The sequence below is a fragment of the Gossypium hirsutum genome, chromosome D12, assembly GCF_007990345.1.
Source record: "Gossypium hirsutum isolate 1008001.06 chromosome D12, Gossypium_hirsutum_v2.1, whole genome shotgun sequence".
NCBI lineage: Eukaryota > Viridiplantae > Streptophyta > Magnoliopsida > Malvales > Malvaceae > Gossypium > Gossypium hirsutum.
Window position 1 is genome coordinate 39757622 of NC_053448.1, and position 19043 is coordinate 39776664.

The 19043-nt window shown below is 32.1% G+C and overlaps 3 protein-coding genes across 3 annotated transcripts; all 3 read right to left on the reverse strand.

Moving 5' to 3' along the window:
• Nucleotides 1-10375: 10375 nt before the first annotated feature.
• On the reverse strand, nt 10376-10945 carry LOC107942228 (uncharacterized). Its single transcript, XM_016875866.1, has one exon. It carries the CDS (start codon nt 10943-10945, stop codon nt 10376-10378), a length of 570 nt encoding a protein of 189 aa, XP_016731355.1.
• Nucleotides 10946-14147: 3202 nt separating this feature from the next.
• On the reverse strand, nt 14148-14894 carry LOC107945648 (BON1-associated protein 2). Its single transcript, XM_016879729.2, has one exon. It carries the CDS (start codon nt 14771-14773, stop codon nt 14228-14230), a length of 546 nt encoding a protein of 181 aa, XP_016735218.1. The 5' UTR covers nt 14774-14894; the 3' UTR covers nt 14148-14227.
• Nucleotides 14895-18073: 3179 nt separating this feature from the next.
• On the reverse strand, nt 18074-18884 carry LOC107945649 (BON1-associated protein 2). The gene has a single exon (XM_016879730.2). The coding sequence runs from the start codon at nt 18720-18722 to the stop codon at nt 18180-18182; it is 543 nt and encodes a 180-aa protein (XP_016735219.1). The 5' UTR covers nt 18723-18884; the 3' UTR covers nt 18074-18179.
• Between the last annotated feature and the right edge of the window lie 159 nt (nt 18885-19043).

The following is a 19043-nucleotide window of genomic DNA, read 5'->3' on the forward strand; positions in this document are numbered from 1 at the left end:
ATGCAAGTGTATTTAATATTTATGCTTTAACAATGTCCACTATCAACTTAATCCAAACATTTAACAAGTCAAAACATTTCAAAGAACTAAACTTATATATCAAACATAATTTGCCTATATCATTACCTCATCACAAATATACATATATGCATAATACATAACAACCATTTTGACTAACACTTTAACTAACCAAAATCGAATCCATACATGATAATATTACCTATCATGAAATATATAACAAGGTCATATACAAGATTAATTCAATGATCTCATATTCAACTAATACATAATTAAACCTATAACCAAAATTTTTATCATTTCCTTCTATAAACCAATACCAAAATCAAGCATAACCACTATTAAATTTTATACCCAAATACTACGTTTCAATCAACTTACATTTTATTTTACCATGCTAAAAACAAACCAACTAACAAACCATTTATCAAACTCATAAGTACATATGCCGAATTACAAATAGCTCATAACCATCACGCATAAATTATTTATCCTAGCCGAACATACATCTGTAAAATTACTGGTTATTTCTAATTCAATTTACCAAAGTGATTATACCATGACAAACCAAATTCATTTAACCAAAATTCCAAGTTCAAATTCCTAATTCATAGTATAAACCACACATACCAATTACAACCATAATGATCATTAACATAAACTAAACAAATGATTTCGTATTTTAATCACCATTTCCGCACAACAATTAAATCAAAATCATCACTTATACTTACCTCTTATGAACCGAATTTAACTATTATTACATCTATAATACATCCAAAAATATTACCTATTTACCCAATCTTATAACCCAAGATTCACAACATCAAGCATAATCCAAGTATCACATATACAAATAAATGCACATTACTATCGAAGCAAGCTTAAACCATGATCAAATTCGCACAACCATTATCATAGTATACCAAGCTCATCACACATATATATACCATGATCAAAATTATATACTTAATCATCATCTTTAGCCATTTTCGCATGGCTCATATATACAATAACAAACTTATCAAAACATAAGCTAACCTATACATGCCATACATTCAAGTTCAAACTTATAAAATACTGAAAACAACCGATAGTATGATAGACTTCGCTGACGATCCTCGAGCCCGTAACTAGCTTCCAAAATCTATAAAACATAGGCAAACAATATACACACAATAAGCTACCATAGCTTAGTAAGTCATAAGTAAATAAACATCTCAATAACATAAAAAACTTAATTAACCAAACCAATTTATACTATTTTAATCACATTTAAATTCAAGCTTATAGTTTCATAACCCACATATTTCATTCATATGTAAACTTTAACTTGTCCAATATACCTATATACTTTATCAATTTATCATCAAATTCTCAAAATCATATTATCATATATATATCCGAATATACAAATGCCTTCATGTACCTATACTCATTAATCAAGCTTAATCTCACATATTTATACATATCATAAGGCCGAATATACTTCTCATAAACACATACAGTTTCAATAGCATCATGAATAGTTTTTATCACATATTAAGAAAGCAATTTACCTTATTACCAATTAGGTAAACCACTATCACATACCTAATCATTTTAGCTCGTTTAACATATTCGATCACACTTATCATTTCCCGTTGAACCATTCGAAATTAAATAGAGTGCTTGAATAATCACATTTATCGTATAATGCCAACTTCCCACATGTGGTCTTACATGCATTCACATAGCGATGCCACTGTCCCACACAGAGTCTTACTCGAAAACACTTATCGAAATTACTTTGGTTCGTACAAGATTTTCAGACGTCGTAATTCGATCGAATCAAATTTGAACATATTATTTCTATGCATAATCATATTAGGCTATCACAATTATAAACTCATAAAATTCATATCAGCATATTAAGTTTATATATAATCAAAATTAACAACGTTTATTTGCCTATAGACTTACCTCGGACGAAGACGGGTGAACTGGGACGACTATTCCACAACTTTAGATTTCCCCGATCCAATTTCGATTTCTTCTTTTCTTGATCTAAATTAGTATAATTTAAACTTATTTAATCACATATTCAATCAAATTTATCCAAACACACATAAATGGCCAAATTACACTTTTTCCCCTAACATTTCACATTTTTCACAAATTAGTCCCTATTTAGCAAAATACAAAATAAACAAAATTTCATTGCACAATAGCTTGGCCGAATATTCACTAAGCTCATATAAGTCCATGCATTTCATTTATTTCACATTTTAGTCCCTCAATTTATTTTTTTTGCAATTTAGCCCTAATTACTCAAAATCATCAAAAATTCAAATACAACATATGTTTATCCATTTCATATATTTTATTTTCTAGCATCAAACAATAAAAATCACAAGCTTTCAACAATGGAAAAACACAAAATCATCATCAAATTCAAAAATTCAAGCATGGGTCGAGTAGTATTCTAAGCAACGATTTCAAAAACGTAGAAATTATCAAAAATCAAACAAATTACATACCTTAATTAGACCTAGAAGTGGCCGAACCTTGTTGTTCTTTTTTTTTCTTTTTCTTTTCTATATTCGCTAAGCACTAATGCATGGATTTTTAATTTATGTTTTATTATAATACATAATAATATGCATTTTGCAACTTTAACCTTGGTAATGTAATAAGAAAACCACATAATGCATGCCATTATCGTCCATTAACATATATAGTGGCCTAATTTCCTTTTAAGGACTTAACAATTAATAAACCATAGCTAATTAGTACTTTAACAAATAGAACGTCCCTTTTACATTTTACGCAATTAAGCCCTTTTTATTAAATCAACACTCAAACGACAAAATTAAAACACGAAAATTTTATGGATATAAATTCACACAGTATAAGACAATAATATTTAAATATTTTTCTAACTCAAATTCGTGGTCCCAAAACCACCATTTCGAATAAGGTCAAAATCGGGCTGTTACATGACAGCTTCCATGCCTTTTCCCATTTCTTATATCTATGTCCCAAGAATCTTCTTTCATCATCTTATAGGCACTTTTAATGGAGAAAGCTCTTGTCAAAGTGTGACGCCAAGAAAGTCTATCAGGACCCTTAGATGGATATGGAGGAGGAATGCCCACAATGTGTTGAATAACATCTTCTGACCTGCAAAAGATCAAGGTTCCATGTACTTTTCTCCGTGACCATATCACTAAGCAAACAATCAGCATCAAAATTAATATTAACTGGAATAAACTTAATCAAAGGCATTATGTTTGGAATCCAAGGATCCTTCCAACATCCTTTTAAACGACTCCCTGAAGATTTGAAATGACTTCCACGTCCTTTTAAAGCATTACTTGATTTCTCACTTTCTCGTCCAATAATAAATTTACCACCATTCTTCCTATCCTTTTTCCTGGATTGTTTGCTCCCAATACTACTGTATTTTGATTTCCAGCAGAATTTTTGGAATTTAGGTGCTGGTTATCCTTGAATATTACGGCAGTGTGCTTCCCAGGATTGAGTACATCTTCGGTGAGAGGAATTTCAACCTTTTCGGGGCCTTCGAAGGCTGGGTTAATATGTGCGATAATTTTGTCATTTTTCTTGGCCTGTATGGGTGTCTCAAATCCCAATGGAATTTCCCCTACAATAGAAAAAGAAGGAGAAAAATCATGGCAAGCAGAATGAGAACAAGAGCTAGGATAAACCTATTTGTTAATGTCTTGGACCGAATCAAGGGCCCAGTCTTAAATGTTGTCCCCTTATTTCGTTAATACCCAAAGCAAACCCTTCCATCTGAGTCATATGCCCCGAAGCTGGCCCTTTCATTAATGCACCCTTTAAAAAATTCAAATTATTTTTTCCAGGCCCCAAGTCCACCACATTGTCACTTCTATTTGAGACATCTAGCCCATTCGAAGTTAATTTACCCAACACGAGTCATTTTGGTCAAGGGCTCAACTATATTATTAACCTTAAACAATATTCCTTGCATTTTCTTGTAACACCCCTAACCCGTATCCGTCGTCGGATTAGGGTTACTAGGCATTACTTGTCAGATCAAAGCTCATACAAGTCATATTTATATATATAAAGCATATAGCTAATTAAATGTTAAACATACATTATTACTCATATTACAAATACAAATCATACCTTAGAAAATTTACCCAAATCCATACCATGTATATAATCATGTTTTCAAACAAATAAACATGCCTCAAAGCTACACAATATATACATGCTTTACAAAACACATAACTCGAATCATATGCACATCACCTTAATAGTATTCGAATACCTAACATAAATTAAACACTTTACTTCATAGTTCTGTACATGCTTATACACGGCTTAATGTCCATAAGCAAATGCAGCATTAAACACTCCATAATATGATCAAGCATATTTCATTAAACATTAAAATCTTATGCACATTTAACCACATCGAAATAAATCATTCAAGCATGATCATGTGCACACATTGCCATTCATTCTACCCTCTATTCAGCTAGAAGTTACCATATAAAACTATATTCCATTCATGCATTACTCATTTGACTAATATTAGCCATTTCCTAAATACATTTTTTGAATCAAACGTACCAAATTTTCAAGAGCTATGCATCATGCCAAAATTACAAATGCTTTCTAAATTCATTCCTTGTCTAATCGGCCAACAAGGTTAACCACATAAATGGTACAAGTTTTGCCATTCATTCTTAAACTAAATTAAGTCATTTCTTATCATTAATAGAATGATCAATTCACAACCAATGATACCATAGGCATATACTTATTGGTCTTACCTTTTACTAGCCGTATATAAACATGCTTGTAACATAATCATGTGATCAAACCAAATTATCCTATTTTAAAACTGAATGCATACCTAGACATAGCAAATTATCACTAATAAATAATCGAATTAATGTGGCCATACTACTATTAATTCGTCTATCGCATTATACACCTAAATAAAATCTAACCTTAAACTAACCAGATTGACCATCAAATACCAAGACATATACAACATGTCATATAACTGTTTATATATAATCAAATTATCCATTTCTAACCAAACATGAACGTGTGCTCTTTTCTATTTCTAAGCCAATTCACAAGCTAGATAAAACATTTACATCTTTAACAATTCAACAATAAACTACACCTCAAACATATACATCAACCAATTCATTACATCAAACCGATTCATATATCAAGCACACCACACATAAGTACCATGAAACATAAATCCCAACATGAACTTATATCATGATCAAAACTACATAAACATAAGCATCATTTCTAGCCATTTTCGCATGGCTTATGTATATATAAATTTCAAGACCAACCAAAACAAATGCTAGCCTATACATGCCATATGTTTAAAGTTTCAAGCTTTCAAAATACCAAATTAGAAATTGATAGTGTGATAAGCTTCCTTGACGATCCCCAAACTCGTAACTAGCTTCCAAAATCTATAAAACAATGAACGAACAAACACATAATAAGCTTAAATAACTTAGTAAGTCATAAGCAAATAGTTTTTCAAAGAACACATATAATTTATACAAGTAGGCCGTATTCTCCCCAATCTTAAATACCTAAATATATAATCATATTTAAGTGATTAGTTCATGTTTCCATGTTATACACAATACTTATCTTTATTTCCAAACTTCATATAACTCAAACATACCTAAATCGTTTAATTCGAACTCATATTTGATTTTGCCATATCATTTCCCGTTGTACCATTCAGAATCAAAAAGGATACTCGGATGGCTCAAAAAGCTCGTACATTGCCAACGTCTAAGACGTGGTCTTACATGTATTCAAATAACGATGCCACTGTCCTAGGCAGGGACTTACACGAAATCATATACGATGTTGATGTCCCAGACATGGTTTTACACGTAAATTTCAAATCGATGTCAACGTCCCAAACGTGGTCTTACATGATATCACATATTAGAATTCCCGAGGTTCGTACGGCTTTCGGATGTCATAAATCAATCGAATTAAACTCGTAATTAATCATTCTATGCTAAATTCAATTCGGCATTATAGTATACATACATACAATTCAATTCGGCTATGTATAAAATAAATACATTTAATTTAACATCATTTATTTACTTACGAACTTACCTCGGACGAAGACGAACGAAATAGGACGACTATTCGACAACTTTTGATTTCCCCCGTTCCAAATCCAATTTTTTCTTTTCTTGATCTAATTCAATACAAATTTGACTTGTTTAATCATATTTTTATTCAAATTCATCCAAAAATACATAAATGGGTAAATTGCATTTTAGCCCCTAACATTTCACATTTTTCACAATTTAGTCCCTTTTTCACAAAACACAAAATATTCAAAATTTTATCACACCTAAGCTTGGCCGAATATTCCATTGGTTCATATAAGCCCATATATTTCATTTATTTTACATTTTGACCCTTCAATTTACAAAATTCACAATTCAATCCTTAATACACATTTTTACTAAAAATCACTTAATTAAACATAATAATCTATCAATAAAGATTTATTTTTCATTATCAAACCACAAAAATCTCAAACTATCAACAATGGCAAATCACAAAATCCACAACCAATTCAAAAATTCAAGCATGGGCTAGCTAGTATTCAAAGCAACGATCTCAAAAACATAAAAATTATCAAAAATTGAGTAAAAACGAACCTTGAATCAAGCTTGGACTATGGCCGAATGTTTCTTGCTCTTTTTCTTTCTTTTCCTTTGATAATTTCGTCCAAAAATATGAACAACATGCATGGTTTTTAGTTTATGTTTTATTATATTAACATTATTAACTAATTTACTAAACTAACCTTAATAATTTTAATGATAAAACTTATAATACAAGCCCATTACCATCCATGCACACTTACAATGGTCAAATATCAACATAAGGACGCCATACTATAAAAGCCATAGCAAAAAAACACTTTAACAAATAGCTAGCCACTTTTGCATTTTACGCGATTAAGTCTTTTTTTTTAAATTAAGAACACAAACGGATAAATTAAATCATGGAAATTTCACACATGTCAATTCACATACTATAAGCACGAAAAATAATATTAAAATATATTTTTGACTCGAATTTGTGGTCCCAAAACCACTTTTCGACTAGGGTCTAAATCGGCCTGTTACATTTCTCCTTTAAGAAATTTCCCTTTTTAAAATGCATTCCCAACAAATTAGTTGTCGCTGTGCCATTTTTGGAGGTTTTGATTTCCAGCGAGTTCAAGGCATTATCTCCAGCTATTTCCTTGTCATAGCTTTGATGGTTCCGTGGATTATGCCTGGACTGTAACACCCTTAACCCGTATCCGTCGCTGGAACAGGGTTTAAGAGCATTATCAGAGTTTACAGATCAAACTCAAATATTTCATATTATTTCACATTGATATCAAAAATTAATAATAAATTAATCATATAATCTCTTATATGAGCCATCGAGGCCCAAAACATACATTAGAAACAAGTCGGGACTGAATCGGAATCTCAAAGAACTTTTCACGAAATTTTAAAATTTTTCTAAGGTCCAGGACACACATGCCTGTGTGGATAGGTCGTGTGGCTCACACGGCCAAGTGACACGCACGTGTCTTAGGCTGTGTAACTCTCTGACTTGGGTCATACGGCCAAGTCATATACTCGTGTGCTAGGCCGTATGAAAATTTTAATTTTCATTAATTAGGTGCATGGCTCACACGACCAAGCCACATGCCCGTAGACCAGGCCGTGTGATCAAATCTGAGCATTCTGTTTTGAAATTTTTAAGATGCAGGGGACACACGGCTAAGACACACGCCCATGTCTCTACCCGTGTTGACAAAATAAGGTCATTTCTGAGCCTTATTCCTCACTCAATTTCACCTTCCACCTACATAAACACTTAAACACATTCCCTAACCAATTTAAGACATTTAAAGCAAGCCAAAACCAAGTCTTATGCATGATATTTCATCACATGTATTCATATATTCAATCTTACCTAATTGATCAAAATTCACATTTATGCATACTTTATCAATTATGCTATCTCCATTCATTCATCCATATGCTTACCATCATTAAACCATTTCAATTTCACACATCAAACATGTTAAGGCCATATATATAGACATCTCAAAATATACCAAACACAAGCCATACCAATGGCTAGTTACAACCAAAATATTTAAAATGCCAACAATGGCTAAGTTAACCTATACATGCCATTATAACCAAAATTAGTTTCATAATTGTACCGAAATGGGCCGGTGGATAGTGTGAGTGATCTCCGCCAAATTTCCAACCTAACGAGCCTCCAAGTACTATAAGGCAGAGGAAAATAAAATAGAGTAAGCATATAATGCTTAGTAAGTTCGTATAATAGAAATTAACTTACCATACATTTACGCTTAAGGTAAGCATATAAAATTACATCCAAAATAATTTGGCAAATAGCCTAACACACATAACTTCAACAAACAAGTTAGTCATGTATTTCATACGAATAACAATAATAAGGATGAGCTCATCAATCATATTTCCATATGTTTTCAAGTATATACAGATAATGATTCATTTTGATTTCCTATGTTCTCGAGTCAGAATTCCACCCATTGAATCATTTGAAATCTCGATGGATTCATGGGTAGTACACACAAAGTGTACACTATTATAAATCTGTCAATTCACATTTGGGAGTACTTTTACAAGCACATAAACAGAAAGTTCACTCTCAAGAAATATAACAGGAAGCTCATGTGAGCCATGTAACGGGAAGCTTATCCAAGCAATATAACGAGAAGCTCACAAAGAGCTTATAACGGGTAGCTCCGAAGAGCAATTAATTAGGAAGCACCGAATATCCATATAACGGGAAGTTCAAGCAAGCAATAACAGGAAGCTCACAAAGAGCCTCCAATCGGGAAGCTCACAAAGAGCCATAAACGGAATGCTCGTAAGAGTTGCGGTGTACCTATAACACATGTAGGGTCACAACCGATCGGGATGCTCCGAAAAGCTATTAACGAGAAGCTCGTAAGAACCATATAACGGGAAGCTTGAGAGGGCTTATAACGGGACACTCTTTCAAGCTACGGTATGTCCGCAACATATGCAGGAGCATAACCAATCGGGAACTCTGTATCCAATCGAATTTCATTCATTCAAACGGGACTTAATATTTATCGGTTACTTTTCGGATATTTGATCGCATTTAATATATATGACTATTACACAAATCACATACATATCATTCAATTCAAGCATATAATTACACAATTAAGTTACACGAACTTACCTCGATAATGCTTGTGAACTTGTATGCTACTAATCTGTTACTTTTTCTTTTCCTCGATCCAATTCCGTTTTTAGTCTATCCAGATCTATACGAGTAAATTTAACTCAATTTAATATAATTTCATACTCAATTCAATCCAATGCACATCTTAGGAAAAATTATCATTTTTCCCCTATACTTTTAATTAATGATGATTTTGTCCCTGGGATTAGAAAACGAAATTCATGCAATTTAATCCTTATTCCAAACCTAGCCGATTTTAACATATAACAATAGTAGCCCATTTATTTCATAAAAACTAGAATTTTTTTCATAAATTTTATATATTTACAATTTAATCCCTAAATCACATTTTCATCAAAATTCCTTTTAACAAAAGTTATTTATCTATCGACAACCTTTCATTTTCTACCATGAAACTTCATAATTCATGCATACTCATTCATGGAAAAACCCTAGTACTTTGATAACTTTGCAAATAAATCCCCAAGATAGCTAGATTAAGTTATTACGATCTCGAAAATATAAAATAAGTAAAAACGAGACAAGATTACTTACCCAATTAAGCCAAGTAAGCTTGCTTGAAATTTTTTCTCTTAGCTAGGGTTTCCATAAAAAAAAATTGGAAAAGATGATGAAAAAGATGATATTTTTATCATTTAATCAATTATCATCTTTTAATATCTTTTATTTCCAATTTCATCATTTTATTTAATTAAATTTCCATGGATGAATCATCATCCTTATCTACTAACTTCTCTTAATGGTCTATTTGTCATATGAGGACCTCAAACTTTGAATTCCATAGCTATTTGATACATATAGCTACTAGAACTCAACTTTTGCATTCTATCCAATTTGGTCATTTTATCAATTAAACATGTCATCAGTAAAATTTTCTTAACAAAATTTTCATATGACATTTCTATCATAATGCAAACCAAAAACTAATATTAAAATCATTTTCTTTTTGGACTCAAATTTGGGGTCTCGAAACCACTGTTTCAGTTTCACTGAAAGCGGGCTGTTACATGGATTTCCATTTGACCAACATCAATGGTCCAAAGGCCTCCGTAGGTTCCACTGTCTTTTCCTTTTTCGATGGCTTTTTCTCTGTCAAGTCCATACCCCTTGCTGCGTCATTCACTGGTCTAGAGCTAGGGTAGGAGTTTTGCATGTGACCAAACCTTCCACAAGAGAAACACACTAATAGAAGAGATTCAAATTCAACCCTTCGAACCACACCGTTGACCAGGATCTGGGATATAAGAGATTTTCCCAAATCAATGAACATTGCCATCCGAGAAAATTTCCCCCTCGAATCCTTTTCTATCTGGAAATCAAGTTTAGTGACCTTACCTATCAGTCCCCTTATTTCCTCCAGAACACGCAGTTTGTAAAAATAACCAAGAAGACCGAGCAACCATACCCAAATCGTAGTTTTATTAGGAAAGGCCTGAAGGGGGTTAAGTTCCAAAGTCCACGGTTGAACCATGAGATAATGCCCAAACACGATCCATGGTCCCGGGGTAAGAAATTTTTCATAGTCCTCATGGCTTTGAAATTTAATTAGGAAGTACCCATTCTCCACATCCATTATATGAAACTGTTGCGATGGTTTCCAAAGAGATTAGATCCTATTTTGTAGCATGGTATAAGACAAATTCTGACCTAATAATTTAACCACCACTGTGGTTGCCATATCTTTTAAAAGAATTTGTTGGACCCTTTCAGAGAAATTGGTTGTATTAATGAAAGACTTTGTGATGTTGCCCTCAATAAACTCAAGGTCTTCATCACAACCAGATTTGGGTAGCCCTCAGCTCATAACTATATCTCTCCAAAATAAACCTGGTGTTAGGGTTGGATCTACTGCCATGTCACAGTTCTCATTTGAGTCCAAGTCCTTGAACCAGACTTTTTTAGTGTTTCGATCAGTCGAGTTATCACTTCCACCTTCCTCAGTCATCACACAGAGAATTTAGAGCTTTTTTTTCATAATGTGGTGCATACACTTAGGATTCAAAGTTATCTTTTTTATCACTAGACATAAAAAATTTATTAAAATTTAGTTTTCTATTAAAACAATTGTACCCAAAACTATTAAATATAAGAATTGGTAAAGTAAATAAAAAAATCATTCCTAATACTTTTAAATTAGAGATAAAGGAATGTTTATTTATTGTTTTTATCTCGTCCCTGAGACACATTAGTTTTGTAATAATGGACAGTACATCAAATATGAACATTTATAGTCTCTAAATTGTAATTGTAAGTACATGTTTAAGTTTCTTTACATTTATTATGATTAATATATTTTAGGATTTAACATTATGAAGTTTTGCAGGTTATTATGGAAGGATAAAATCATTGGTTTTTAATCCAACGCATTTTTTCGAGAGATCCATTTCGGTGGCTGACGTCAAATGTTGTAGTTTGTATTCATGATATTTCACGTTCTTTCTGATTCCTTATTTTCTTAAGATAAGACATTTTTTCCAATATGGTTCAATTGGAGCTTTTGTGACTTCTTCTTTTATAATTAATGATTCTCTCAGGGGAAAAAACCAAGGAAACTTCCCATTATTGATCTAAATTGTTTCCAAGAAACTAAAATTTTAAAACCAAGAAAGATTGGGAGGTCAACTCTTTTTGGAGAAGTCTTCGAAGTGTCATCTGTCCGGAGCCATGGATCCTTAAACAGGTCTATATTGTCCTAGAGTCAAACTAATGTTTTGTCTCTCAACTCTGCGGAGAGCTCAAGTGCCTAAATAGGTTGCTTAAAAAGGCAATGGCAGGGATCACACCAAGGGGTAGGTAGGGGCCTTGCCCCCTCTCAAAATGGAAAAATTACTTTGTAGCCCCTTCAAAAAATTTGAAATTAAAATTTAATACAATGTTAAAATTACACTTTGATCCTTTAAAATGGTAAATTTTCAGTTTAATCTCATTAAAAATTCTTAAATAATATATTAATAAAATGATAAAATTATACTTTAACCCCTAAAATAAATTTTTGGATTCATCCCCAAGCAACAGATGGACTAAGCAGGAACGTCTCGTGTGGAAGGGTCGTGCATAGCTAAGAATAATATGGAATGAGTTAAAGGGTCTACTAGCTTTGAACAAACGATACTTCAAAAAATTTTCCCTGAAAATTCAGAAATATCAACATGTATATACATGTAACTATCCTTTATTTCAAAGGAAGATAACGAGAAACAAGAGAGGAGAGCCGCTATTTCACCATCGTCACTTGACAATTGATTAATATGACGGTTTGTATGTTTTTTTCCATGGACAAGTTAAGTTGGCAACCGGCAGCTTGACAATGAAATTTAACCAAATTTTAAAGGTGGAGTAGGCCCTTTTTGAATACTAATTGAGTTGACAAAATAACCCACAAATGTTTGAAATTTAAAACGTGAATAAAACTTATCCTTTAATATACTCTCACATGTTTTTGCCTAAAGAATGAAAAAGTTAAAAAAGCAATCAAGATAAAGAAGGTATCCATGAGATTTGGTTAGCCTTGTTCGATTCGAGTTGTTTGTCAATTTTTGTAGGCAAGATTAGAGATGAATCTCATGGTCGAAATTAATTTGTGAGACATTTTATTAATTATAACATTGTAAACTTGAAGGGTTTAAATGGTAATATAACTAAATGCGGAGCCTAAGGCCAAAACATCTAAAGAGAAGTCAAAATGTTGCTTTAAGAAAGATCAAAGTGTAATTTTACCATCATAATAATTTGTTTTTCATAGTTAACCATTTGGGTTAAAAGGGCAAGGCCACTACTTACTCTATCTTCGACCCTAAGGACATTTTAAGTTTACATCATTTCAATTGATTTGTTCGAGTTAATTTATGTGTAAGCAATTTTGAGATCAAATTTGAATATTTAATTTTTTATAATTAAATCAAACTGAATCATATTCAAAATTGACACTTCCGTTACAAATGGTGGATTTTGAGCGGGGGATAGTGGATTCTGGTCTCATCACCGACGACGACCTACTTTTCTTTTCGGTGGATTTACATTAATATAAATATAGCTCTAATGGAATAATAAAAATACCTTTAACCACCCCTTGATGAGTCCAACAATGATTAAATAATATACCATATAGTTTTCTAATTATAAAATCTTTCCTTTTCTTATTAAATTATTTTAATCGTATTGTATTTCCCATATATGTAAATTTTCAAAACGATCAAATATCTCTATCATATCGATCTAAATAATATATATTAATATTTATTGAATGGTTGAATTTTTTTGACATAAAATAAATAATTAAAAATTTTGATTTATATTTAATGTGGCATTCATGATTTATATAAATGAAATATAATTATATTAAAATAATTCTGCAAATAATTTATTAAGATTTTAATTAATAAACATGTTTTAAATTCAACAAATTCAACTAGGTCTAAATCATTCAAGCACATAATATCATCTTCGAGGTAAAAGTATCATGGATGTTGTTGTACTAAAAGTCAGATTGTATTCTGTTCTATTTATTAAAAAATTAAGTAAATTATTCTTTGTATGTTATATCAAAGAGCAAATCCATCGTTGTGTGGTTGATAAAATAATCAAACAGTGATACACAGTGTGCCATGTATACATCATGTTGAGATACACATCTCACTGACTAACTTTTAACCATATAAATTAATAAAATTTTTAATAGAATGATTAATTGGGTCGAGTTGAATTGAGAGAGTTAAACTGATTTTTCAATTTTCTTTCTTAAAGGACCTTTTATAAGGTGACTTGATCCAAATTGATTGGATTAAATAAAATTGTTGATATATATATGTGTATTTTTTGTACAACTTTTGCAATTACTTCTACAAAGAACAATCATCTAAAACAAAGAATTAGATGGATAACCAGTCCATATTGGAATCCCAGTAACCATACCATAATCTCTTCGTCCATCAATGGGAATTCCCATCCCTATCGTCGCCGCATTACCACCACCAGCAGCCGCAGCCTGTGAAGAACAATCCTGCAAAGGCTCTTTTACTCTCAATGAAACATTAATAATCCCATTCTTCAACCCCTTGGGATCCCTTAACCTGTAACTCAAGAATTGCAAACAAGTAGCCGGCGAATACCCTCCGACGAAATCCATCACCGGTATCCTCGCTAACCCCACCGTTTTTTCCCCTCTGGACCCCTTGCATTTGACTAGGAGGGTTACAAACCGCGTCTGTAACGGCATTTCCATCACCAGCTTGTCGTTCCACGAAGGGTAGCTGCCTCCTTCTCCGTCGACCTTGGTCGCCTTGTTGTTGAAAGGGTCGACCGAAACGACGACGTAGGCGTTCTTTTTCACCGGTTTGTTGTCGCTTCTCAGGTCTTCTGCTGATAAAACCGTGATCTCTAGAGTGCGAGACTTGGTCTCCATTAAATTAATTAAACCAAAGAAGAATCAAAGAAGGTTTCTAAGAAAATTTGGGGTTTTTAATGAAAATTTGAGAGGCTATGGCTTATGAGAAGAAAGGCTCCTAAGGGATATATATACATAATACACACATATATAGGAAGTTAATATGAAAGGAAGAAGAAAGAGGGAGGGTGCTTCAGGTTAAGACTTGAATATTTTACACCCAAGACTATTGAATATAATAAAGGATTAATTTCATCATAAATCCTCAAACTATACGTCAGATTTTAAACTGGTTCTTGAATTTAAAAACGAATGAGCTTAACCTAGCTCTAAACTTAAGCACTAAATGCTAGCTGGAATTTAACGTATAGTTCAAATTTTAATCTAGTAATTTTTAATGGAACTAGTTTTCTTTAATCAAATTCAAAAGTTATAGACTTATAGTAGGTAGACATGTAATTGAAATTAGAATAATAACAAAAAGGTCCTTAATGCTTACACTTTTTTGACAAATTAGCACTTCTTCTTCTTCTTTTTCTTTGAGTAGTTTTGCCTTCATCATTTCAATTTCATGACAAATTTGTTTGATTTTTAGCAAAATTAGTAATAGTGCCTACGTGGCATAATTGTGTGTCAATATTTAATTGATTAAACAATGTTGGTTTTTTTATACAATGTCTAGAACTACTCATAACTCCTCATCAACACTTAAATAGAAAGATAAATATGTTTTAATGCACTTGAATCTACATCTTCTTACACTGACAACATTACCAATATTAGCCGAACTAAAACAATTTTGTTTTAAATGATAAAAATTGTAGATCCAAATATCTAACCTAGAATCAGAAAGAGTAAAAATTGATATAAACTCTAATATTCTAAATACAAATACTCAATGCCCCCAGGACACTAGTTTTTTTTTTTAATTTCATATATAAAACAACATCGTTTTAACCATGGAAATTAAAAATTTACACAGTTTCATGGGACATCAACCCAGTACATTATTAAAATGTTTTAAAATTTAGGACTAATTTGAATTTGCATCATGATAATACGCGCGTGGTTAAGGGGTGTTGCGTGTCAAAGTGCGGCTATTCAATTTTGGCGTGTGCTGCGTTTTTAATTTTCTACTATAAAGTTTCTAGCGACGGTCGCCGTAAAAGCAAAAATTTTAATATTTAATTTAAAGGAAACTATATTAATAATCACCTGTAAATTATTTTTTGTCATCTAATTATGAAAAATTACAGAATGTTTACTTAACTATTCGACTTTTTCGTTTTTGGTCAAAATTCGTTACATTATTAATGGGAATATAAATTGTCACTTGTAGCTTTTAAAATTGACATAATAGCAACTTTAATCTTTAGTATTTATATAATGTGTCAATTTAATCTTGATTTTAAAATTTTAACACTCAACATTTATATATTGTGTAATTTGGTCATTTTTGTAATTTTACTTTCTTTGTGATATTGAGGGTTAATTTTAAAAGAATAAGAAAAGATGAAAATTGTTATCTTAAAATTTTGAGTGTTTCTATTTTTGGTATATTTTCAATCAAATTTAGCTTATAAATTTTTTTAGCTTTTTAGGTGATAAGGTCACAAAGAAAAGTAAAACTACAAAAAAAAAATCAAATTACACAATGTATAAATATTGAGGGTTAAAGTTGCTATCTTTCCATTTTTAAAAGTTGTCGTATGACCAAAAAAAAAACTTACTAATAGTTGGATAACACAATGTATAAATGTTTGGGAAGTACGAAGCCCCTTTGGCATCTCTTCATCTGCAAAGAATTCTCGATGTGAAAACACAAAGACAGAGGACTGATCTTTGAATAGGAAAAAGAGTGGATCCGTAGGATCCCAAATGAATTGGCTTATTCGAAAAAAGCCTTGTTCTTTGGAAGATCTATCTCGTGCCTGGTACTGCATAGTTCCACTCTTCAAGAATGTCGAATCATTCTCTTGAAGCTCATTCTTTTCATCATAAATGATCCGCTTGCCTCGAAATGACCCGGCCTAATAGGGAAATCCCAATTCATTTCGCCTTTCGATATAATCAAATAGAAAGCCCCAAGGGCGCCATATCCTGTTCATGGCCCAACCCGAAAAGTGGGAGAGTTTAGGCAACAATATAGTCCTGAAAAATGGGTTTGAGTACAAAAATAAGACCCGTTTAAAAAATAGGCTGGGCCTTGGGTAAGGTGTTTTTTTGTCCGGGCTCGATCCGAATTTATAAAAGGATAAAAAAATCTACTATTTTTTTGTTGTTTTAATGCCATTTTCTTGTTGTTTTCTCCTTATTTTGCTACCATTTTACTATTATGTTGCTACTATTTTGTCGTTATTGTTCGAATATTGTATAACGTTTGTTTTATTGTTAATTTTGTTATTATTTTAGAGGCATTTGCTTATTAAGTTGCATCTATCTTAGTGTTAATTAAGTATACATATTTTTTAAAATTTATTTTAATTTGTTGAGAAATATTTGTTTTAATTTTTTAGCATTTCTAATGTATTTTTATCTGAGTCAGGTCAGGCTCGAGTTTTAGCATTTTTATCTGGGTCGTGCTTAGGTAAAATTTTAGGCCCATTTTTTGGGTTTGGGCCTAAAATTTTATCCAAACCTGGCCTGGCCCACCCCATGAACACCTCTAGGGTCAAAGTGTAATTTTATTTTTATTAATTTTAAAATTTTAAAGAGTCTAAATGAATTTTTTTTTTCATTTTAGGGGAGACCCCTCCAACCCCTAACTACTTAATTATCGAAAAAAAAATGTTATTGCGAATTAAATGGCAAAAACTACTTAATTATCTTTATGCTCACCAAATCAAAATACATAAACTATATTTCATAATTTACATAAATTAATAGCAATATTTAACTAAAATAAATTTAATGACAAACCGAGTCTAAATCATTGGTGCACAGAGTTTATATATAGACATATATCTTTAAACTAGTTTAATCTTGGCTTCTACAAATACAACCAATTAATATTATACTCAGAATCCAAAACCTCAACTCAATTAACACAAATTTTAAATTAATTAAATATAATTTGATCATAAAAAAGTTAATAACTAAAACTCACTTAATTCGAATAAAAAATGGTCCAAATAAAAAAAATACTCGACTAAATAGACTTAAACTCCCAAACTTAAAATATTAGTAAATTTTAAAAAGGTCCCTCGATTTAATTCACACCGAATTGAATCTTATAGTCAACTCAAAAAAAATTAATTAAACTCTTCTATTTTTTATTACATTGGATGACAATCCATGATTTAACCTTTCAAAATTGAATTAAGAGAATTAATTGATTTTTTTTTATTGGATTAAACAAAATTGTTGGAATATGTTTGTGTACTTTTTGTACAACTTGAATTGAATCACTACAACTATCGATCATTTAATACAACGAATTAGATGGATAACCCGTCCATATTGGAATCCCAGTAACCACACCATAATCTCTTCGTCCATCAATGGGAATTCCCATCCCTATCGCCGCCGCATTACCACCACCACCAGCAGCCTGTGAAGAACAATCCTGCAATGGCTCTTTCACTCTCAACGAAACATTAATAATCCCATTCTTCAATCCCTTGGGATCCCTTAACCGGTAACTCAAGAACTGCAAACAAGCCGCCGGCGAATACCCTCCGACGAAATCCGTCACCGGTATCCTTGCTAACCCCACCGTTTTTTCTCCTCTGGACCCCTTGCATTTGACTAGGAGGGTTACAAACCGCGTCTGTGACGGTATTTCCACCACCAGCTTGTCGTTCCACGAAGGATAGCTACCTCCTTCTCCGTCGACCTTGGTCGCCTTGTTGTTGAAAGGGTCGACAGAAACGACGACGTACGCGTTCTTTTTCACCGGTTTGTTGTCGATTCTCAGGTCTTCTGCTGATAAAACTGTGATCTCTAGAGTGCGAGACTTGGTCTCCATTGATAATGAAGATTGAAAATAAAAAGGTTTCTAAGTATTGGGTTTTATTGGAAATTATGAGAGGCTATGGCTGATTTGAAGCTTTGACAGAGTTACATACATATATGTGTGTGTATATATATATGTATACAGAGGAAGAAGATATGAAAGGCAGTGGAAAGAGAGAGGGTGGTTCAAGTCAGACCGTAATATTTTACAACCAATTTAGACTTAAAAAAAGAGAGTAAGGGTTAATTTTACTAGACATCCCTAAACTATATCTCTGATTCTAAATTGATCTTTAATCTACAAAACGTTGACCCCTTTAAGATAAGTCTTCAA

Coding starts and splice junctions, on each gene's coding strand:
- LOC107942228 (XM_016875866.1), bottom strand. CDS start 10,945: ATGGATGTGGAGAATGGGTACTTCCTAATTAAATTTCAAAGCCATGAG.
- LOC107945648 (XM_016879729.2), bottom strand. CDS start 14,773: ATGGAGACCAAGTCTCGCACTCTAGAGATCACGGTTTTATCAGCAGAA.
- LOC107945649 (XM_016879730.2), bottom strand. CDS start 18,722: ATGGAGACCAAGTCTCGCACTCTAGAGATCACAGTTTTATCAGCAGAA.